This window comes from Meles meles, chromosome 18 (genome assembly GCF_922984935.1).
Source record: "Meles meles chromosome 18, mMelMel3.1 paternal haplotype, whole genome shotgun sequence".
In the NCBI taxonomy this organism is placed as follows: domain Eukaryota; kingdom Metazoa; phylum Chordata; class Mammalia; order Carnivora; family Mustelidae; genus Meles; species Meles meles.
This window is the reverse complement of record NC_060083.1, coordinates 64204010-64228402: the sequence shown is the minus strand read 5'-3', so window position 1 is coordinate 64228402 and position 24393 is coordinate 64204010. Positions and strand designations below refer to the sequence as shown.

The following is a 24393-nucleotide window of genomic DNA, read 5'->3' as shown; positions in this document are numbered from 1 at the left end:
GGCCCTGAGAGGTCCTGTCCGCGCCAGCAGCCACCCCAGCCCCCCACCCAAGCAGTCTCGTCCTCCAGGGCGGAACAGCAGCTGGCCTCACCGACGCTCTCTGTGCTCTGGACCGCCCCGGGAGCCCTTTCTCTGAAGGGACAGTGAACTCGCGAGACGCTCGGAGGCCCTGAGAGTGCCACGTAATCAGGAAAGGCCACGTAATCAGGAAAGGCCACGTAATCAGGAAAGGCCACGTAATCAGGAAAAGCCACGTAATCAGGAAAAGCCGCCAAAGCCTGCTGGCTTCGAACGGAAAAGACTGTCAGCCAGAACAGCCACGCAGGGCATCACCGGAGGAAGGGACCACCGTGGGAGTGCCTGGGGAGGCTGCTCCTGCCCTCCACCACACACCATAGCGACAGCGTCCACGCGGGAACACGTCACACCCAGCACACCTACGATCCCCAGAAGTAAAACTGGACAGAACACTAACCAGCACGTCAGGCATGAAGGCTGGAACGCCTGTAGCTTCTCAAAAATCATCTTAAAATAGGAAATCTACAATGAGGAGACCAACTCAAGGCTTAGCTCAAGTTAACCTCTCGTCGGAAAAAAAAAGAACTCTTATCTGACAGACAATCTAGTAAAACACGTCACTAATGAGACGAAAACACGAAACTTACCCGTCCCAGTGGCTGATCTTCATGGTCACCAGGTGGTCGATCATCGGCTGCGTGTACTCCGGAAAGCCGGCAATAAACGTGCTGGAAGAGACGGTGCGCAGAGGCGGTGAGGACGGGAGCAGGCGCACACCTGCTCTGAGACGTGAAATCGTACAGGCGCGCAGAAACACTTCGGTGGTTCCCCAAAAAGGGGAATATGCAGAAATCCGCTTGTAGGTATTTACCCGGGAGAAATAAAGCTCAAGGTCCACATGAAGGCTTGCAAACAAAAGCCCACAGCAGCTTCATTCATCAGAGCCACCACATCAAAAGAGCCCAAACACCTCGAAGAGATGAGCTAAGAGCTGCACCGCAGCAGCCGCGGGCGAGACCGCTCGCCCACACAGCACGCACCGCGCTCAGACCAGCCTGCTGAGCCAAGAAGCCCGATGTGAGAGCAAATCCTTCTGATTCCACATAGGAGCCGTTCCACAACCAGCACCAGTGACCCACTGCAGTGGGCTGAGGCCGCGCCTGCGGGGTCAGTGGAGGAGGTGGTCAGCCCACCGTGCGCACTGTCCGCTCTCGCTGCACTGTGCCCCTCACTCAGGAGAGCTGGCGGACTGTACATTATGCCTCAAAAATAAAAGTTATGTCTAGTGAAAATACTGTAGGACGATTAAGAAAAAAATCTTGTAGGACAGGCCTCTCTACTTACGACTCAAAACCCGTTAAAGACTGGTACATTCAAGCACATAACCAAACAAGAAAAACGTCTGCCAGGAAAAATGCACCATAAACAAAGTCAAAAGATAAACTCAAAAAAAAAAAAAAATCAGGTACTGTTATCACAAGAGATAAGAGACTTCTTTAAGATAAAGCTTCCAAATCCACAAGAAAATAGCACCACCTCACAGGAAAATCCTCAAAGACAGTTTACAGAGAAGAAAATGGACGCAACTTCTGCTCAGCCTCCTTCTCATGGAGACAGGAAGAAAGCCTCCCACCGGCTGTCAGACTGCCAGAGTCGGGGGAGAGGCTGCAGCCACTGCCAGAAGGATCTAGAAGCATCTAGAAGCACTGCCAGGCGCACCGTTCCAGCGCAGCCTCCACGGGCAGTGACCGGCGTCGAGCAGGAAACCGAAAACATAAAGACCCAGCACTCCCACTCTGGTTAGCCCCTTCAGATGTGCCCACACACGTGAGAAACACCATGAGCACACACACTCCCTTCACACCGCCCATAACAGCGAACAGCGAGACAGAGGCCGAGGGCGAGGAGATTCCACTCTCTGTCCACACTGAAGATGCAGGACGCGGAGAGAAGGTTCCACGCGCATGCTGCACCTTAGCACAGGGCACTCGGCCCCCACCGTGGAGGACGGTGCCCCCGAGCCACCTCCTGATCTCCCACCGCCGGACAACGTACTCCGCAGTGAGCACCTAGGCCGGGCCAACCTGGTGCACCGGGTGCCGCCGCTCGGCGTGCGCGGAAGAAGGACAACAGTCCACCTGTGCGACACAAACCGACAACCCGAGGAACGGAGGACAGCGAGGACGCCGGGGATAACCGGACACAAGACACCCCTCAAGACCCACGCCCTGGCGTCTCCTACTCCAAAACACACCCGTACGTGCCGAGCTGCTTCCACACGTCGTCCGTGCCGCGCCGCCCACGCAGCCCGCCAGGGACGGAGCCGTGGGCACACGCGGTACGCGGGGGCCGAGAGAGGAGGCGGCGGGCACAGAGGGCCGAGAAGCAGGAGACGCGCGGATGCTCCTGGGTCCCGGGCGGGCAGACGTGTGCAGGGTGGACACGGGTGCCGTGTGGACATGCGTGTGCTACAAGGTGGCAGACTGAAGAGGGTGTTTGTTCTGGAGCTGAGAGAGAGAAGAGCACGGGGTTCTCCAGAGGGAGTGAGACTGAGAGACCCTCAAACGGTGATGAAACAGATAAAGTCAGAAGGACAAACAGAAACACCAGGGCAGTGGACAAACTGTCAGAAAAGGAGCCAAGATGTGACCCTAGGACCCCCATCACCGAAGGGCCCCGGGAACTGCCAGACAGGACTGCCCCAGGCCGGCACCCATGACCAGCAGCCTCAGGGAAGAAACAGACAAAGGCGAGCCAACCCGGTTCCAGTCGAGCTCCGGCGGCGACGGAGAGCTGACCGCGGGAAGACGCCCGTCCGAACCGCCCCTTGGGGAGCAGCACTCCCTGAGCGCTCGGGGGCCGCCCAGAGGCCGAGTGTGGAGTGAAGGAAGGTGTCAGCAGGGGGTGGTGGGTGAGGGCCGGGCCAGTGTCGGGACAGTGAGAGCTGGGCCGCGGGAACAGCTGAGGGGATCAGCAGCATGAGGAGCCTTTGAGGGCCGTTGGGGACAGAGAAGTGACAGAACTAGGTCACCAAGCGGATGCAGGGAAGGAGACAGTAGGAGAAGCAGAACGGAGATGACGGTGCGGGGGGCACGCCGTTTGCTGAGCTAGGCAGCAGAGAAGGAGGCAGCTTGCTCCGAGGGCTCCTCAGTTCAAAGAATTCGTATGACGGGAATGTGCAAATTACTGGAAAGCAAAATACAACAAAATGTGTTTAAAGAAGCATGCACAGGCCCACAGATGTCCGCAATCTGCTGAGAAACTTCCAGCAGCAAGACACCCACAACAGGAAGTGCCAACCACCATGGGTTGTGTCCTGACAGAAACGCCCTGAGTTCACCTGCTGCCATCAAAGGGGCCTGAGCGGCCACCAGCCAGTGAATGGGGGGCAGGGCAGGGGACAGCAGAACTCAGGAACACAGTGAAGCCAGGACACAAAAGCCAATGCACCATGTGACTCCGTTCACATCAGTTCCAGAGACCGCGGACTCCGGGCCCAGGACGCAGGTCAGGGCCGACAGGGCCCAGGACTCAGGGCCTCTCTGGAGTGAGGGAGACACGCCCCACGCTGACCACAGTGGTGGCCGCCCATCGGCCAAAACCCACATTCTCAGTGGTGAATCTTCCCACACGGAGATTGTAAGGCGTCAAACAGGCGTACGAAAATAAACAGGACTGTTCCAGAGGGTCGGTCTCAGGAACACACAGCGTACTGAAGGGACAAACCACAGAGGAAAGAAAACCTTTACAGACTCTTCATCTGAAGAAGGGCTCGTGTTCAGAAAACACTAAGAACTCTCGAGTTCTCAGCAAGAAGAAAACTAACCCAATAAACAGGTAAAGGATGCATCAAAGGAGCCCCTGAACGATGCTCAGAGCCACTGCTCGTCAGGAAAATGCAGACTCCGGAGCTGTTCCTGCACTGTCACTAGAACGGCTACCACTAGGAGGATGGGCTGCCGGACGCACGTGACGCCAGGCCACCGTCCTGGAAACCTGCTTGGCAGTGTCTCAACAAGTTAGGGTCCAGCTGCCCCACCCCTAGGCACTCCACGAGCAAAAGCACAGTTGTTCCCTCTCTTCCCCCCACGCCCGCTCCACGGTCCAGGCTGATGGCAGGACCCTGCGTGTCTGCCCTGTCTAGGCTGGCGTGGAGAGCCCCCCAGGTGCGCACAGATCCCAGCGCCGTGACCGCCAGACTTGTGCTCGCTGGCCAGCTCTCGCGCACGCGGAGAGTGCCACGTGCGCCATTAAAGAACACGCCCCACACAGGGTTAACCTTCACCAACGTCTCTGTGAAAAACACATGACTGATTCCATGCAAGTCTCAGACCAGCTTAGAAACCTCAGTGACGAGAAAAAGACACCAAAGCAAAAAACTGGTTAATTTACCCAGGAAGCTCAGGGGAAAGTGGAAAATTCTCCACATTAAAATACATGTTCAAATACTAACACAAAAACAAAAGCAGGAAAGAACTGATAAGACACAGAAAGCCATCAGATACTGAGAAAAGATGGAAATGATGCTAAAAATAGCGCGTTTAGTCTAAGACTCTTTGAGAAAGAGGCCAAATGTTATGTTTTAAAAAAACTCGGTGCTGGTCGTGGAGAAAAGTAACGCGTGCGCGTCTGCACAGGTGCTAGAGGGGTCTGTCCCGAGGACAGGGAAGGGCTAAGGTGTGTTCGGGCGACACAGCACGGATGCAGCAGGCCTGTCCCCGGCTGGTGCGGCACGTGGAGCTGAGAGCGAGTGCCCCCGGCGCCTCGGTCACGCAGGTGCAAGTCTGACCCGGGTCCCGAAGCGCTGGTGGCGACGCCACGGGTCGGCCCCGACCCTTTTTCTCCGATACCTCTGCTTACTCGCACCACACCAACAAGCCAGAGACCCCTCCAACTTGGGAAGCCCCGTCCTTCTAGAAGGAACGAACGAAGCAACAGTCCCTTCTCGGGGGGGTGGGTGCGGCCGTGGCCGCTGCAGGAAGCGGGGCGGGCTGGGAGGCGGGGACAGCAAAGACAGCACTCACTTCCCGTCATCGGGCCTGACGCTGCCAGCACCCGTCAAGAAGCAAGCAGACCCCGCACCCTCCCAGGCCTCCCGGCCCGCCGCGGTCCCCCCAGCCTAGTTTGCATTTTCTAGAATCTTATATAAACAGAATCCCACACTAGGCACCCAGTCTAACCGGCAGAAAACACAAATTTCGGTCAAGTAAGTAACATCTACTCCTAGCAGACCTCCCGGGGGAAGGAAAAGTGGAGATTTTTCCCGACCTGCACATCCCGGGGAGCAGCACATTCGGACAGATTAGCGCTTACCTTATGACCAGGAAACAGTTAGCTCTGCTGCCGACAGCAAAGTAGTCCGCAGCAGTCAAAACGTCGATCCCGTGAGGGAAAGTGCCCTGGTCGCAGAGTCAAGAGGGAGAAGAGGACACATGATACAGTGAGGGGAGGCATTTCCAGGTCAGGGAGCTTAGAGGCCCTCCCCTGAGTGTGTCCCTGTCTGCTTTGGCTAGTTCACATCCTTGTTCTCCAACACTCCCGCAAACCGAGGACGCTGCGTGTGCAGGGCTGGGAGGCATCCTGGGCCCACACGAGACGCCGCTTCTTCCCAAGTCAGTGTCTCTTTCACAGCTGCATGGCCCCCCGCACACTGCGCTGTGTGTACGCTCATTCCACAGGAAACATCCAGCAGGGGAGGTGGGGTGAGTGAGGGGACATCCCCAAAACACCAGCTCCCAGCTGATCCCCTAAACCAAGACCATGGCTAAAGGCCTCCCTCTCCACCTAACCCAAGTGTCCCCTCCAAATGGGACATGGTGACGGCCAAGAACCAAGAGCACCCCTGTTCCAGACCACCTTGTGTCTGGAACATGGGGAGATGCCGCATCCTTCTGGGCTCTGGCTTTGGGATGCCCAGAGCGCCCCTCAGTTCAGCTTCTAGCAGGTTCCTTGATTGCAGCACCCCACTCACCCACCCTCGATGCTTTCAAGTCCCTGTCCAGCCCCTTCCTTCTCCTGAGCAGCACTGACTTCTGGAACCCTCCACACCTGCGGCCCCGACACACTAAGCTTGTCCCCTTCAGAGGTCGGCTGTCTCTTCCTAGGGAGCCAACTGTCTTCTATGTTCCCAGAGCCCCAGGTAGACGTGGACTAAGTGACACCCAAGGACACTGGTCTCAGCCACCTTCAAGCCGGGAAGAAAGGGAGAGACGCTGAGAGGGGGTAGAGGGGCTGGAACAGAAGGAACCACAGAGCAGCACGGGCCCTGCAGCCTGCGGCGGAAGCAAGACTGCACAGGCCTCCCTGGGCTGATTCTGGGATAACTTCCCCCTAAGAACCAAAGGTTGCCTTCCCTGTGGAAGCAGAACCATCAGCCCTCGCCCTGGCCTCCGGCAGCCCAGGAGAGAAGCAACTAAACGGGAGACCACAGACCCAGCGTAGCGAACCCAGGCCCCCAGGTTCTACAATAAGGACCCTCATGGACATAGGGGGCACCTGCAAAGGCATTTTCCTCCCAAACACCCAAACCCTAGTCTTAGAAGGCTTGTGTTTTCCCTGAAGCTCCCCTTGCTGAAGCTGCCTTTCCCGCCACAGAGAGAACCTTCTACTCGGGGCTCCCCTGGGGCCCCGGAGCCTGACTGCTGACCCCTTATCCCAGACGCCCATCACTGTCTCCTCCTGTCCCCTGCCACCCTCTGCTGATGCCTTCACCCACAATATACTCCTCTTCAGCCCAGACCCTCCTCCTGGGGCGCTGACCAGAGCTCAGCTCCGTGGCCCCTCAGCATAACCTGCCTCCGGTCCATTCTTCGCCAGGCCGGCCACACATCCCAGTGTGGCCACTGGCACACACCACGTGACTGACTTGGTAAAAAGGGCCACACCACCCAGCCAAGGATGACTGGTCATGAGAGGCTCAGGACTAGGGGGCACGATGGTGAACACAGAGAGAGGCCACAGGGTCGGTGGCTTCCAGAAGCCGGCTCCTATCACATGCAGGACGGGCGGTGATCACGTCTCTGCCCCGAGAAGTGGGCCTCCTCCACCCACGTCCCTCCCGTACGCACAGGCAACTGCTAAAATCGGTGGCAACGCGTAAGGCGCTGCTCTCGGACGCCTGTGTGTCTGTGCAAAACTGCTCACACACTAAACACAACGCTGTTTCAAACGTGTGTCCACTCTCCCCTGGACAGCATCCTGAGTGGGTCTGTGACCAGACGTCACTGAGTTAAATATTAGCTTATGCTAGGTAAATTCTTTACCCTCATCTAACAATGCAAGGAGATACCAAGTTTGTAGCTTTGAGCAATTCTCCTGCTCAAACTGCAGGAAGTTTTAGGGGTGAAGACTTCAAGAAGTGGCCATACCTGTCTCCCCACATTCTCCTGGAAAGCAGCCTACGGAAAAGAAGAACAAACAGCAGGTGAGTTAGGTCTGCGCTTTGCTCAACATCAAGAGAGAAATCAAAACAAATGCCGTGCAGCACCAATGACCCATGGCTTTATTTTTTTAAATGAAAGTCCTCCTTGTTGGCTGATCAGAGCCTCAAGGGTAGCTGTCATTCTGCCTCTAGGTCCTGGTGCTTTTCTAAGCCACAATTCAGTTTATAGAATCAGACCCATCCTAAAAAGTGTCTACACGTGGATGCCGTGCTTCTCTCCGAAGCCTAATTCGGCCCTAGACAGGAGTATGAGAACAGGGTCAAATCCATCCGTTAAGTCAAATCCAACACGAGACCCTTCTCCTGGGAGCTCTGTGACAGCCGCTCGCGATGGTGAGCACGAATGGCCCACCTCCTCCCGCTGCCTGCCCGGGAGCTGCCACGGACAACCCCTGAGCCTCCAACACAGGCCCAGACTCAGTTACTTCAACAGAATGAAGTGTCTGTAGGTGCTTTCCTCAAAGTGCCTGCGCACGTCCCCGGCACTCCCCGCCCGCACCCCACCTGCTCTGCCGAGGTGTGACAGCCAGGCCATCTGCACGGTGACAGCAGTGGGGCCTGTGCACACCCAGCAGGGCCTCCTCCCCCCCTCCCCCCCGCCCCTCCACTGCAGCCCCCGGCCCCACCCTCCCCAAAGCAGGGGGCTCAGAGTTCCCTGACAGTGCAGGACATCGAGCACAGCAGCAGCGTGTGACAGGTCCCAAGCCAGGGCAGCCCTGGGAGGGCGTCCTGCCCCCAGATGCGGCCCTTCCCCCCAGAGAGGAGCCTCCGGGGGCAGGTCACTGTGTACCTACAAGGCGCGGAGAGGGAGCACTCGCGGGCATGCAGAAAGGAGCCTGAGAAGCCAAAGCACAGAGCCCCAAGTCTGCCCCGGGCCACACTGCTGGCGGGCCCCCCAGAAAGTCAGAACCAGGGTGCCCTCCAGGCACGAGCACGTGGACATCTCACCCATGGACCTCCCACGGCTATCAAACTGGGAGGAGGGAGACTGGATTTTCGCTACGCACCACTCTGAACCTTTTGCAATAAATTTAGTAAACAAAGTAAGAAAACAACCAAAAGGCAATGGAAGTATGATATAATGTCAATCTGTGTAACAAGCAAAATGTAGGAACACATTGGCCATTCTGATGACATCAAAAAGGTCAAATATAATACAAGACTGATGTGGAAAACGCAGGCTGGCACAGGAAAAGCAAACCTGAGCAAGAGAGGGGAGGGACGGCGATCCCCAGCGTGGCGGCTGACCGCACGGGGACACAGAGCACAGACACAGAGAAGGGTGCAGCAGAACAGTGGAGGCCGCCTTTAGGACCGAGGGCCAGGCCAGGAACTGAGAATGGACACTGAAAACACGATCCACATAAGAAAACACTTACAGAGTGGTCACTTCCAACTTTCAAACTCCTGCTCTGTGAAACTCCTGCTCAGGAGGACAGAAGCCACAGCCTGGGAGCAGGGCCCGGGAGCCACACACCAGGGAGGGCGGCGCCAACTCCACACTCGGCAGCACGCAGGAGGGCCCACAAGCAAACGCACGGAAGGCCCGAAGAGCCGTCTCCCCCAATGGGAGGCCAGGGCGTGAGCAAGGGAGAGGGCTCGCCGTCGGGGGAAGGCAACTCAGAGCACAGTGAGGGGTCACCACACGCCCGACGGGACCCATGAGGAACACGGAATGCAGGCGAGGCCCCCAGACAGGCTGCCAGTGGGAAGGTGAACCGGCACCGCCCCTCCGAACAGGCAACCACGACCGACCCCCCACGGCACTAACCCGAACACGAATGTCCACAGCAGCTTCATTCTCTACAACAGAGAAAACCAGACACAACCCAGAGCTCCGACAACACGCCGACGGTTCCAGCCGACAGTTCCAGCCGCTGCGGCCCTGCCAGTCACCAGGGCCGGACCAGCAAGGGGCAGGAGGGAGCGGTCGGCGCAGCCAGAGCCCCCAGGACCCGGACGGACCAGCGTGGAACACGCCAGTCCTCAGGGTCACACGCTGTATGACCCCATCCACGCAACATCAAAACAGACAGTCAGGAAGTGGTAACGCAGCGGTTTAGACAACGAACATCTTCAGGCTGAATGTGCTGCTGAGGAGGGAGTGGAGCTGCGGGTGAAGCCTGGCTTCCCGGCTCCCTCTCCCTCCGCGCCTGGCCCTCCCACGAGGAAGCACGGGGCCGCCCAGTCTCAAAATGCTGACACACCTGCAGGCCAGGTGGGTACCTTCCAACGCGAGAGAACGGAGCACCGAACAGCTCCGTAAGCGTTCACCGATTCACCAACACGCTGACCCGAACCAACCAGTCAGGCCCTCCTCCCGCCACCCCACCCAGACCCCCACAGGGCCGCGGTGAAGACCGAACACAGCGCTCATCGAGCCCCCACGGGGCCTGGCAAACTCGCATGTGCTCCATCACCCCCACAGACCTGGAGGCACGTCGCTGCGGTGCAGGCGGGAAGTGGTGGCGGACCACAGGACAGAGCGGAAGGTCTGAAGGTTCTGGAGTTTCTGCGCAAACCCTCTCTGCGCCCTCGCCCTCTCGGGGGCCCTATGGTCCCTGGGTGGGCAGGCTGACCTTGTCCTTGGGCAAGCGCACGGGCCCAGGCCCTCCTCACCTCGGCAGGGAGTGAGCCTGCGCGGAAGGTGAGGGCCGTGAGCACAAACGGGAGCCTTCACCTGCGGAGGCGGCCCCTCAGGAAGAGCGCGTGCCCCGAGTTATCGCCGACTCGAGCCTCGGGTTTTCAGGTGAGCTTTAACCAAACGCGTCCTCCACCCGCACGCCTAACTCTGCAGCCGGGAGGCACACAGGTGTGTGCAGGTGACCTGCCGCACAGAGAATCTTCTGCTAATTCTGAACAATTTTAATTCCAACTTGAAAAACAAACAAAATGGTTTCTGGCTTTTTCACGCCTTCCTCAGGGTTTATCAAGGTACCGGTGCTTTGATTTTACTGCTGTGTCCCATTAAAACGTTCGACTTTATAAACAAAAAGCTACTTTTTAAATCCAGATTTAACAAAAGCCATCACTGTATTTAGAAACGTGACGATCGGGGCCCGAGGTCAGTGTCAGGGCAGAAACCTGAAGGCCTCTCAAGGGGTCATGGGCCTCCTACTGCGGCTCCAGACAAGAAAACTGCATGAACACAGATGCGACTAGCTTTGCAGGCAAACCTTCTCCAGACAAAATTCTGAAGGGGCCGAGGCCAAGCACCTCTTGTATCAGACCTGCTTTGGGGTAGAGAGAGCAGACAGGCAGGCGGGCCTGGCCGGGGCCAGGGGGACTCTCCAGCCAAGTTCCCGCACCAGGGCCCACACTCCGCCTGCAGCACGCCAAGCCACGCTGGTCCCTGGGTCCACAGTGGCCCATTCATGAACCACCATCTGTGGAGCACCCGCCACGTGTCAACAGAAGTGCCTCACGGTGACATGGGGCAGACGGAGCCCCCCGCCGTGTCCTGCTGCGGCATCGGACAACCCAGACGGACAGAGACGCTCTTCACGAGGAAAAACAGGGAAGCGGACAAACTGAATTAATAACAAAATACTTCCAAAGAAACAAGACACAAAAAAGAGCCCCAGAGGAGTTCACTGGTGATTTCCACCGAACATTTAAAGTAGAAACAAAGAAGGGGCGCCTGGGGGGCTCAGTCAGTGAAGCATCTGCCTTCGGCTCGGGTCACGATTGCCTGGCATTGGGCTCCCTGCTCGGCGGGAAGCCTGCTTCTCCCTGCCCCACTCCTCCTGCTTGTGTTCCCTCTCCCGCTGTGTCTCTGTCAAATAAACAAATAAAATCTTTTTAAAAAATAGAATTTTATTTATTCATTTGAGAGAGAGAGCATGAGCAGTAGAGGGAGGGGCAAAGTCAGAGGGACAAGCTGACTTCCCACTGAGCAGAGAGCCCGATGCGGGGCTCGATCCCAGGACCCCGGGATCATGACCTGAGCCAAAGGCAGAGGCCTAACCCACTGAGCCCCCCAGGCACCCCATGGCATGCTTTTAACACATTTTCAACAAAACACAAGAGGAAGATCTTGTGTTCCCAATTCCTTCCCCAGGGCCAGATCACCCTAATTCCAAAGCTGGACAAAAACATCCTAACAGACGGAGACTGTCCCATGTCCCTTACGATACAGACTCGAAACTCTCAACAAAACTTTGGCAAAGCAAATCCAGCAACATATGAAAAGGGATTACAGCACGACAAACGGGATTCATCCTGGGATGTAGGTTGGTTTAATACCTGCAGAATCAATTAACAGGACACAACACGTGAACAGAATAAGGTCAAAACCACATGACCATCTCACAATCAAACTTCCATTCATGATTTTTATAAAAACAAAAACAAAAACGCTCACAACAAACCAGCGGCACTTCCGCAACCTGCTAAAGCACATTTACAAAACCCCAAGAGCAAATGTCACACGTGACAGCGAAAGCCGGCCTATCCCGAGACGGACAGCAAGACAGGGTGTCCCTTGTCCCCACTGCGGCGCAGCATGGTGCCTGCAGCTCCTCCTACCAGCGCACTTAGGCAAGAAAAAGAAATTAAGGCATCAAGACCGGAAAGGAAACAGCAAACTTTTCTCTCACAGAGGACAAGCTGTAAGGGGCATGCACATCCCAGACCTGACACACGAGCTCTCGCACACCAGTAAGAGGGAGGGTGAAGCCCTGCCACTTCCCGTGCCTTCCTCCCACCAGAGCCAGCCATGGGTGCAGGCCCCACTGGCCATCCCTGCCTCAGAGCCACCAGCCCCACAGGAACCCCAAGAAAAGACCCGGGAACTGGGCCCACGTGTGGAGCCAAGCGCCCTGGAAAGCATGCCCTTGAGAACAGAAGCCCTGGCCTGGGCAAGCTGTGGCCGAGTACTGCCTGGCCTGGCTTCCTCCCTGTGGGAAAGAACCAGCTGGCATTTCTGTAGGAGCAGCGGGGACCAAGGACGACTGTCGCCCCGGCTCCCAGGCTCTGCTGCTGAAGGGACTCTTGGCTTCTGGTCCCTCAGCACCTACACCAGCCCATGCTGAGCCTGATCTAAGTGACGGACCATCAGCAGGACAGTCCTGTGTGAAGCCAGGACACAGCCATGGACATCACCAGCAAGCATCCCAGGGACGAGGCCCAGCAGCCGTCATCTCCACCAGCATCCACAGGAACCCCCGCAGCCAAGCTCGGGGTCACAGCCCAGCCCGTGGCAGGGGCAGTGGAATGTTCGTGCACACTCCTGCCCAGGGCCCTCCGGAAGCGGCTGCGGAGCCTGCTGAAAGCCCTCGGCGCACAGACTCCGCCCCAGACACGACCAGGCTCTGGAGGGGCCGGGCACTGGTGTCAAACACGGCCAGTGAGGTTCCGGGCCCCACGCGGCCGCGGACGCTGAAATGACCCCTCTTGGCAGCTCCCCTCCTGCTCTGCCGTCACACACAGGTCACATGCCAGAACCCACTTTCTTCTCTGTCCCCAGGGCACAGTCTGCCCTGAGCCGTGTCCACTCACCAGGCACAATGCTCGAGACGGCTGCGTTTCGTGGCATGTAATCCCTTCCCGCTCCCCCTGAAGATCACTCCCTCCCCTGAAAGCGGGAGGACACCTGAGCCGGCACACTGCCGACGGGCTCCCCAGCGCCTCACGCGGGCGGCATCAGGAGCAGAGGCTGCTCAGCAGAGCAGAGGGCACGGCTCAGGGCCCACCCACACCATCAGGAGAAAGAACGGAACAAGGAGACTCACAGACGCCGCTCTCCTGCAGTTGATGTTCCGGTCAAACACGGTGGCAATCACCAGAGCGCTGTGAAGAAGAGGAGAGCAGTGAGAAGGGATCCGGGAAAGCACACAGACCCTGTCGCAGGACTTGGGAGCCTCTGCCCCTGCCCAGTGTGTGCTGTGCGCAGCGAGCCCCCGGCGCCACGGTGGCTGACCCTGCTCCCCCGACAGCCACAGGAGGCACGTGCACCCGGGTCCAGGGACGTCACGGGCAGAAGAGAGGCCATCACAGGGGCCTAGGAAGTGGAGTGTGCTCCGCCTGCTGGGGAGGCGGGGACAGGATGAGAACCGGCAGTGCCTGGCAGGAGGGGGAAGCACTCAGGCAGGGCTGACATGGACATGGACATGGACACTCGGGCCCAGGCAAGATGAACAGGGAGCACACAAGGACACGCACAGGCAGCCAGTGGAGCCCCTAGGCCCTGCCCCTTCTCAGAAACCCAACCAAGTGCAAAACACAGTTACAGGTCTCCCAAATTCTCCGGATGGCCATGCCCCGACCCCAAAGCCAACCACAACTGTGCACGGAGCTCACAAGATTCCTCAGACTCCATTTAAACCCCTCTTCGTTAGGTCCTCACACTTAATTATCACTGATAAGGCAGAAAGCACTCATTTGACTTTGTGTGGCTTTAGTAACAGAAAACAAAGGATTGGGGGCAAGACTGAAGCCAGTGTTGGTTCCTAGGATGACCGGAGAACTTGCATCTCCTATCAGCCCAGAGAGAAGGCTTTTGAAAGGGTGTTTCAGACCCACGAAGGCCACCGCAAAGCAACACCTCCCGTGCACCTGGGTAGCTGAGGGCCCCACATGAGCCACTCCTTTTCCTACCTCTCAATCCTCTTCCTCCCTCCAAATCCCTGGGACAGCCCATGGACACAACCACATTTCCCAGCTCTCCCAGCCTGAACAAGGACCTCCTGAATCCACCCAGTCCCTCCAGCTGCACGTCTGTCGATACCGAGTGGAAGCAGCTCAATCCCCAGCACAGATGGCCAGCGGCTGCCCCCAGAGCCTGCGGACACGGGGCCTTACGCCGAGGGCAGTTAAGGCTGCAAGCGCCGACAGACCCCGTGCAGTCATAAAGGCCCTGGGACTGGAAGCAGGAGGCAGAGGGGACCCAGGAGACCCAGGAGGACTTGGCCCGAAGCTGCCACTTATGAAGAAGGGGGAATGTCCAGAAGCCAAGGGACGGGGCAGCCTCTAGAAGCTGGAAGAGGGGCGGATTGTCCCCGGAGCCTCCAGAGGGAACGCGCCCTGCTGGAACCTTGGTTCTAGCCCACCCAGACCGGCATCAGACCAGTTACCCCCACAGCCATGCGCAGAGTCCTCCTGTGTCGTAAGAGGGAATGAAGCAGCGACTCACGAGAAAGCCCAGGTGGAGCGACCGGCGTTTGCTGAACAGGAAGTCCGCACACTCTGTGTCTGCACAGAAGACATTCTAGAAACGGCAAAACTAAAGGGTCCAACGCCAGTGTGGTGACGGCCAAGGGACAGAGTGGCTGACTGCCAAGGGCAGAGTGGGGGGACGCAGGAAAGACAGAACTACTATTCGGGACCATACTTGTGGTGCCCAAATCCGAACCTGTCAAAACCCAAAGAATGTACAGCAGGAGGGAACCTCACCGCAGCAAATGCAAAGAGCCATCATAAAGTGGGGGACCCCAGCAGCCAAGGGAAGGCACCTGTGACCCAGAGCAGCACCACACCAAGGGCCAGCATGTGTGACCCTTGGCAAGGTGGGTGAGGAGATGTGGGCTAGCAGCTCTGGGGCCACCACACACGGACCAGTGAACACACAGCCAAGAACGGGAGCCAGCAGGATGGGGGGGGAACAGGAGAAAGAGCTAGGACAGCGGGGTGCTGGCCTGGCGTCACGCAGTCCGCACAGACGCAGGGACTCTGGCTGGAGGACACTTGGTTGGCGTCTGTGTATGGAGAGTGAGCAGAATCCGGGTCTCAGATCTCAACATAAACCCATGGAAGCCGCTGACCTCCGGGCTGAGCCAAGGGAACAAAAGATAAGCCTGGGGAATCCTGTCCCGCTAGAAAGCGAGAAAGTCCCAGTCCCTTTGAAAGGACCCAGCAGCCCATAGGAAGCCACACCCAGCGGCCAAAGGGAGAGGCGTGTGAACCACGCCAGCGATCCATGACAGGCCCGACAGCCCCCAGGGTAAGCGAACCGGGGTCAGTCCACCCACACCGACCGACCGACGATGCAGCAGGTGGAAAGGGGAGAGCGAAGGCCTTCTGCTGAGAGAACAGCCGGAGCAGCCGCTGCTGGAACCTGCCGCAGGCAACACCCCAGACGCGGTGGTCAGCGCGGGCAGGACGCAGTCTCCAGGTCCCTGGGAACATGCGTCACGCACAGAGGAAGACAATCCCAGTAGCTTCACAGACCCCACCTCAACCAGGGGACAAGGGCGGGCCCTGGCCATGACGCCACCAACAGCCAGCCACTGCACTCGGGTTACAGCTGAAAGGCCATACAACGTGCACTTCGCACGGTGCGTGTGGTGAGAACACGAGGGGAGCCGGCAAAGGGCCCAAGGGAGCCTTTCCTATTTCTTACAACTCTCCTTTAAGTCTCAAGTTGATTCAAAATTAAAATTCTGAAAAGCAACTAAACATCTGAAGATTTCAGTGTCTTGGGTCCTTCCACTGGTGAAGCTGAAAGTAAATTCAGCAAAACTCTCTCAGCAGAACGTACGTCTGACCACAGACTACAGCCAAAATGAGATTTAAATAATACTGGGCTTAAAAGTAAAGTCATTTTCAACTTCAACATCATACTGGCTTTTGTTAATAAAATCTCAGAAATCATTAAACTGATGGAGATGAGTCGTTGTGATCTCTCGATAACTGAAACTTACGTAACTACTGTTCTTAACAAAAGTATGTGCGGCTGTCCTAAATAGAGTCTCAAAATTAACGCAAGCTTCAGTACCACATTCGTGTTTCACAGGAGCTCTTTATCACAATCCATAAGAGCATACGTATTCTAGAAAAAGATATTCACAAGATTTTCTGCTTCAACATCTGACACAAGAAAAACGCAGACTATAACTTCACTACCTCTGGGTCTAGCCAATACTACCAAAACTTCGCTTTTTATGTTGAATTTTTTAAATTTCCTATCAATCTATTTGTCCTAAATTATGATCTTCAAATTATGGAACCCTGATTGAAGAGAGAAATGTGAAACCACCCTGGAAGCTAGCCAGAACCCTTCAACGGTACTGCCGCGGGATGGGTTCACTTCAGCAGTTCCGGGCCCCGCCCACCCGTCTGGGGACACGCTGGCCCCACTCAGGTCAGGCTGCGTCTACTTCCAACCAAGCTCTTGTCGGTGCAATCAAGGCCCTAAGACAGCTCACAGGTTTCGCTTCGTGCCCACCCAGTGTGGGCCCACCAAGCAGTGAGTGTCCTCCAGAGGCCAGCCCGGCAGAGAGGGACCCTGCTCTGAGGAGCCGGTGGGGGCAGGAGCCGCATGGAGACAGCTCAGCGTCAGGCCTTCACGTTCGTGCTGCAGCGGAGCCCAAGTAGTAACAGGTGACTCTGGAAGGTGGCTTCTAGTTTTGCCGTGTAGGTTAGCTACAGCCCCTAAACCACCGCAGGCAGCCACCGGGAGGGGTGGGGATCCCCGCCACTGCCTGAGGGCCCCTTGCAGAACAAGACACGTGCTCACACTGGCCCGTGCTCAGCCTCACACGGGTCAGAAGGACCCAGAGCCTCCAGCGAGGAGGGCAGCTGCGGCGAGGCCCAGCACACATCGTGCCGCTCCTACACTCACTGGCCACAGGACGACAACTCGTGGAGACCAAGCATCACAGGAGCCCGGAAGGTTCCATATCTGAGTAACTGGGCAGAAACAACTGTGTGTGGCATAGAGTGCCCAGCTCTGGGCATGAGATCCCCTGCGTCCTCCAGTGAGCGCACAGGACGGAGTGGGAGGGAGGAAGGAAGCCGCTCTCCCGCACAGCCGGTTCCTGAGGGGCCGTGTCGGAGGCAGGCGGGATCCCGACGGCGGCTTGCACGGCCTCACCTTCAGTCCCGTTGCCTTCTGCGTTCACAAGTAAATGGCTGGAGACAGTCCCTGCTTCGCCAATATTCTACCAGACTGGACGAAGTGAAGCAGGAAAGACACAGCAGTGCCCCTCAAAACCCGGCTTTTAGCCAAACACAGACTCCGAGGTTAGCTCAAGACTTCAACCGTGCGGGTAGCTGTGTGACCAGCTTCTGATAACTCGGCTGATTCAAACTGTAAACTGCTCTATTTTCACACTTTCAGAACCAAACTGGCTTGTCGAGAAATGCCAGCACGTTTCCAACAAACGCAGGTGTAATCGTACCGACCAAACAGAATTATGGAAGCTCCCACGGGCCTGAGGTCCCCTCTCCTCCGCCGGACGGGGCCGAGCATGTGAGTCACCAGCCCTCCTTCCACACTCAGAAAGGGGACACCAAGAGTGGCCGCAGGCCAGCCGCGCGCGCTGCCGGCCGGGCCTCCGTCGGGCTGGAACGCGTCTCCGGCGCCTTCACCTGTTTGCTCTCGCTGGAGGAGCTCAGAAGGTACTTCACCAGGATTTCTCAACACAGAGAAGTGGTCCGTGTCGAGCAGAAAAGGACTTTTCGTTCTCGTCCGTGCCAGGGGAAAGCTGCACGCCTGTACCTGCCCTGAGCTCCAGGCACCGGGTTTTCAACGGGCACAGCAAAGAGCAGACCTCACCCCAAACTTTGTTAGACGTAGAATATGCTCTACAGCAAAAAAATAAATAAAAGGCAAATTCCACTGCTTTTACCCTAAGTAACACTCCTCCTGTCGTTCTGAAGTACAGGAACTTTACAGATAAACACCAGACTAATTATTTATTACCCATCCACGCTGTTTGAAAATGCAAATCACATCATTTTTTTGAGTAAAATGCAGGCCCTGCCCATGACTCATCTCCCTTTCCTCAGCCCTAAGCAGCAAAGCTCACACCAGTTGACGAGGCGGTGAAACACTGGATGCGTCGGAGGCACGCTCGTGTCAGAGCCCCGTGGAGGCCCAGTGGGCTCACCTTCAACGGGGGCCGGGGAGCACACTCTGGTCACTAACCACCATTAACTTTTCTTGAAGAACAAAAGGGTTACCTTCCCTCTGGAAGTCTGCCATTAAGAAACGCTGAGTGAGAACAAGACGTAGCTTTGAGCAATGCTTGCCATTTCCTGATTTTTCAGGACAATCTTGCCCTCGAGGAAGAGATCTGGGACTCTCAATCCCTGGCCCGCCCACGCTGCGAGCTGCTGGCTGGGCCGGCTCCGCAGGCTGAGTGGGCGCTGCCGCTGGCGCTGATGTCAACAGGGGCGTGGCTTACAAAAGAGTTTCAGGTGAGGAAATCACTAGAAGGTGACAACCAACGCACATGCTGGCAACGGCCGCTCCTTTTTCTTTTTCTTCTTGCAAATGAGCTTTTGATGAGAAGGCATTTTATGGATAACGCACAACCATTTGGGTCCACTTCACCTTGTGTTTCTTCCTCCACAGCAAGTGGCTTTTCAGGAAGGCCTGTTGACCTTTCCACAGTCTGGTCTCTTAACCCGTGTATAATGCTACAGGAATACGGGTTTTTTAAAACTGACCATTTCAAACCATGACTGAATCAACCTGAAAACCACCTTTCTGGTATTTGTAAGTCAGAGAGGGTCAGCACACGTTCACCAGGAGGGAGAGGACGTCCACGTTCCTTCGGGGGTGAGCCTGTCGCACGGCCGTCCGCGGAGGTGAGGGCCGCAGACCGACCCTCTCCCTGGGCACCTGCCCTGAGCCCAGGCCCCCTTCTCACTGTGACTACCGCCCTGGTTTCTTTCATTAGGCATTTCTGCTTCATTTCCACAATTTCATTCTGATCTCGGCCGTCTACTTTTGCAGGATCCACTGGAGAGTTTGTGAAAGTACAATTAAAGATATCATGGTTTTATCATGAGCCAGGATTAGTGGGTTTAAAAGCTGACAATTAAAATGTGGTCACTTATTACAAACCGAGGGAGGCAGGTCTCGAAGGCCACACCCCAACCGATACTCCTGAGGCAGGGAGGTGCACGCAGGCAGCGTCCCCCAGGCTCCCCAGCACCATGACTCACCTCTGAGCCCGCCCTCCCGCCCCCAGATGCCCGCAGCCCAGATGGACGGGAAGAGCTGGAGCACAGGTTCCCTCAGAACCTGCCAAACTGGCCCGAAAGCCTGCTGGGCACGGCTCCAAAGGGCACCGGCTCATCCAATCCTGGGATGGGCGCGGGGAGAGGGGACAAGAGGGGCCTTTTTCACAGAAACTCCCAGGTAAATTGGAGAAATCAGGAGGTGACGAACCAGGAGTCTCCAGCACCCCTGGCTAGCTACTGTCTAGTCTAGCTCGCCTCTGTGTGTGTGATCCAGCAACTCCGCGGGCATGCCCGGGAGTAAGCGAACCCAACCTCCCTGAGACAGGACATGCTGGAACCCAGGGAGTTTCCGAGGACAGACACTGGCCTCTGCCACAGTCCCTGCTCTCTGGTCCTTCACGCTCAGTGACTCGCTCAAAATGAGTCCCAGCTCCGAAAGGTCAGTGTTCTTAACACCCACCTCTACATCCTCCCGACATGTCCCAGACAGAAGCCCTGCTTCCCAGACACACAGTGGGGCCCTGCAAAACCCTTACCTACTACCCCCAAAGAAGGGGCTCCGCTCCACCCTCTCTGCAACAAGCAGGCCACAAAGGCACGCTCGCTCCAAAGCAGGGAGAATGACCAGTGCAGTCACTGGTCCCTTCAAAGCCCTCCCACCCATTGTCACTTACCAGGAAGTGAGTCGAGAGACCGGGACCCTCTCGTGCCGCAGAGCCGGCTCACTGAGCCCCGCGCCTGTTCTTCCTTTTCTGAATAAGGGATCGTGACCCTGAGTGAGCTGTGCCGGTGCCCCTACACCCCTCAGCACCCAGAGGCTTTGTGCAGGAAGCACACTCTGGAGAAAGGAGCTCACTGGTGGCTGCATAGGCCACCGGCTGGTCCACGTGTCCTGGGACCTGGGACCCCCCCCGAGTCAGGCTGACCCCCAACTTCTACACCCACGCTAAGACCAGGCTTAACATTTATCAACATCTTTCCATCCACCGACATTTTGCTTGATAACATCAGAGCCCAAGAGCAGATCTGAAGTTGCAGAGCTTTGCCTGTGGTGAGAAGAGCCTCACTTCCCAAACCCGGAGCCCTGGCCAAGAACCCTGGGCCTACACATCACTGGGGACGTTAGAGTTGGGACCCTGTGGTGCCATAAGAAGCTTCCCCCCAAGTACAGGACAGTGTGTGTGATGGCCACTCGGCCTTCTGTACGGCTCTGGACATGCAGGGCTCCTCTCCAGGTGAGCGAAGCCTCACTCTGGTCCCATGGCCTTTGGCAACCACTTAGCCCTGGGCCCTATTTCCTCCCGTCAGCCTGGACTGAAGAGGGTCCCTGGAGAAAGCAGGGACACAGAATCCTGTGAAGCTTACAGCTCTCAGGCAAATGTAAAACTCAAAAACAAGTGTGTTAGGGTTGTTTGCGCTCTGAAAGGGAGCGACCAGGTCAGGAGCCAGGTCCCCTGAAGCGGCATGTGTCTGCTGCGGAGCACACTGTCGGGACCTCGCGCGGAGGCAGGCCGCGCGCTCACGCAGAGCTGGGTCTGGGCCTCGCACAGAGCTGGGCCTGGGGGTCTGCCTCCCGCACAGGCCTCACCCGGCACCTGCCTGCCACGAGACTCTGCGCAACCATCCGAGCACCGTCCCTTGCTCGTCCTCCATGGAATGGGAAGAACCACAGCCCCTACCCACGCCTCACAGCACCAGACAGTACCACCCTCAACAAGTCTGACTGTTCTGTGACTGACGTCAACTGTAAGTACGTTTTTTGCTTTCACACTCTAGTTACAGAAGAACTTCCAGAAAGTTGAGGGGCAGGACAAGCAAGCAGCGGGCAGTGCCTTCCCTCAAGCCAGTTCACAGTGCAGCGGGGAACAAGTGCAGCAGGTGGCCAGTGGGGGACATGGCGCAGGCAGGACCAGGAGCTGGGAGAGTCTCCCCAGGCAGCCTGGCCCTCGCTGCTCCCTGAGGGTCACCAGCAGCCGCAGCGACGGCCAGTGAGGGACGCAGGAGCACGCAGCCACCCTCTACCCCTCCAGGCCCCCCCGGCCGCAGGCAGCAGTTCTGAAGGACAGCACCTCCGCGGACCAGCCCCCGGGCCCTGCCCTGCGCTTCCCCAGGTGGACCTGGCTAGGAGGAGCCAGGCCTCTTTATGACTTCCTCGGAAGCGCTTTATCTCCCTGACCGGTCGGAATCCTCAGGCTCCTCTGGAGGCTTCGTTGCGTTGTTGGAGTCAAGACTGAGCAACAGAGGCCCCAGCCGCACAGCCCAGGCGGCAAACAGGCCTGAGGTCCCGCTCCCAGCCCTCAGATCCTGGGAGCATGGGACGCCAGTGAGAACAGAGTGGTGCTCCCGTCCCCAGTCCCTCTGCACCCACGCGGAACAGCTGCAGGACCCGAGACGCTGGCTGTTGGCCGGGCTCCCGGGTGTTAAGGCCTGCAGGGTCTCACGCACAAACCTCGGCCTCCTCAAGGGCTGCGGGAGGGAGCGTCCACGGCCCGAGCGCCATCTGAACTCCGGTTCCCGGTAAAAGTGGCAGGTAAGCATTTTGCCTGTGACTAACACAGGGGCTGCCCCCACGTTCAGTGCCCCTCCCCCAGCTACTTAAACCACAAGAAGCGGAAACCTGACATCCTTCTACTCAAAGAAACTTGTTTCAGTCCAAAGACAGAGGAACAAATCAGAGTACAAAAATTAACTTAAAAACCCACTCCACTGGGAACACATCTGTTTTGCACTTTCCCAAGCAAAAGAGCATCAGATCCTGAAAGTGGAGCATCATGTCTCAGGAGCCGAGCCGCCTTCGGGAGGCTCAGCTGGGCACGCACAGCGGGAGTCCGAGGGCCGAGGAGCCCAGGCGTGCCGCGGTCCACACAGGGTTCTGGTCACACGTCTGCCCCTGTCACTTCTCTCACCAGAAAACCAGAGGAAATACGTCGTCCCTACCTCTCAAACCTGCTCTCTCCAGAGCTGATTTTCATTTCAAAGGCGTGGACAGAGAAGCTTGTCAATACACGTTGCCTTAAGTGAATTTCAAGGGCGAGTCCATAAAAACTTGAAAATGAAGGCTGGACAACACGCGGCTCCCTCAACAGAAGCAGCTTCTTCCCGCACTCCCGAGCCTTCCCTAGGAACTCCATCTGAGGGGAAGGCTATGGCCACAAAGTTCCAGAACTTCTCCCAAGAGAGCACACACACACTCAGCACAGCTCATCTGACCAAGTAACCAGCCCCCAACCTGTGCTTCTCCCACACCACCCACAACACGGACCCCCTGTAAGGACCTGCTAGCCACAGGCCAGCCAAAGCCTCCAGAACGTTCCTCCTCAACACGTGTGGTTTGAATTCCTCACCACAAAAAAGGAACTCCACTCTCGAGCTGCTGCTTTTCTACCGATCACCCTTAAAACCGCATCGTCAGCTCATTAATACCTATTTCTTCTGGGAAAGGTACCACACTGGCTGCTTCCTGCCGTCAGGAGGCTATGATCCCAGGGACAACCCAGGGGCGCACCTGACCCGGCCACGACTCTGACGGATGTTACCTGGAAATGGCAGCCACGAAGGGCTGCAGCTCCTGGGGCTCATAGGCACGTGCAAAGGCCCAGCACACGTAGCAGGCGGCGTCTCTAACATTGGTGCCCACGCTGCAGGAACCCCGCTTCTCCTCATAGGTCAGCGCCTTCAGGATCACAGGGACAACTGCACAGGAGACAAAGACAGTGAGTACAGGCTCGCATCACTCCTGCCGCCTCCCCAGCTCCAGGGGCAGGTACTGTCTACCCCAAAGCCCGCTGGTCAGAAAGCAAGCATCCGGAAGGAAAAGAGAAGGCTGCCGGCTCAAATCAGGTGGAGACGTCTTTTAAAAGCTGCCCACAGGGGCGCCTGGGTGGCTCAGTGGGTTAAGCCCCTGCCTTCGGCTCAGGTCATGATCCCGGGGTCCTGGGATCGAGCCCTGCATCGGGCTCTCTGCTCGGCGGGGAGGCTGCTTCCTCCTCTCTCTCTGCCTGCCTCTCTGCCGACTTGTGATCTCTGTCTGTCAAATAAATAAATAAAATCTTTAAAATTTAAAAAAAAGGTACCTAGAAATAGCCTTGGGCAAAAAAATCAAAAGGAACAACAGTAAGACTACGAATATCAAAGACGAATTTCCCCTCTGCCTTTCTGCATCTAAGGGTGTTGGAGTCTACATAAAAAACAACAGAAAGTAGGTCTGATTCTGTACACTTTATATACATGTGGTTATCACTTTTACTTTATTATAATTAACATAAACTTACCTACCATTACATAAGCATACTCCAAAATAAGTTATCAACAAACAAACAGCTCAAAAACCCAGTGTTAGCAACACTGCGTAAACTGTAAAGTTGCGGTGTAAACCCATCTCAGCCAGGGTCGCGGATGGGACCAACCCAGGCACCTGTCCTAGCTGTCCCAGGGAGCACGGGGCACGGGGGCACCACATCGAGCACGCCAAGAACCCCAAACCTGGAGCCCACCCCCTTGCTGAGTTCTCGGTTCCTCAACAGAGAGGCAGCAGGGCAGGCCCTGGGGGAACTCCAATGCCCCTCCAATGCCACAAGGGCTGAAACCGGGCCTGTCTCCCCCACAGTCCCACCTCAGCCAGAGGCCACACACACCGTCTTCCAGGGCACAGGTCGGGGCATGGTAGCTGTCCCAGAGCCGCCTCCCTCACCTCCCCGGGAGCTGAGGTCCAGCCTACCCACAGCAGCCGCGCCTCTGGCGGGGTCCTCCCTAACTCCTCACCCCGTTCCTGGCCAGACCCTCTGTCGCTGCCGCACCACTACCCGCTCTCAGCGCCGGTCGAACGACCCCTTTGGAGGATAGAGCCTGCCCGAGCGGCTCCCAGGGTTCCCTCTCCACAGGTCCCAGCGCCCCCACGCCTTGCTTCGCAGGCCACACCGGAGCACAGCTTCGCCCCGCTTCAAAGGCCCTGGAGCCTTCTCCAAGCCAGACAAACTGCGCTAAGCAGGCTCTGCCCCCATCAGTCAGCACCCCGGAAACTGAGT

General features: G+C 57.1%; 1 protein-coding gene across 4 annotated transcripts in view; it reads right to left on the bottom strand.

Annotated features, from left to right (window-relative positions):
* TBCD (tubulin folding cofactor D) overlaps positions 1 to 24393 on the bottom strand; it is a 152590-nt gene that overhangs the window by 43440 nt on the left and 84757 nt on the right. For all 4 annotated transcript variants that reach the window (XR_006815858.1, XM_045984081.1, XM_045984082.1 and 1 more), the window contains exons 14-18: positions 22906 to 23062; positions 13192 to 13249; positions 7386 to 7415; positions 5332 to 5417; positions 666 to 746 (exon numbers count right to left, since the gene is read on the bottom strand). Coding sequence is in view for 3 of the 4 variants with exons in the window: in XM_045984081.1 (XP_045840037.1) it covers positions 666 to 746; positions 5332 to 5417; positions 7386 to 7415; positions 13192 to 13249; positions 22906 to 23062 (412 nt within the window). In the remaining variant the exon portion in view is untranslated. The remainder of the gene's footprint in view (positions 1 to 665; positions 747 to 5331; positions 5418 to 7385; positions 7416 to 13191; positions 13250 to 22905; positions 23063 to 24393) is intronic.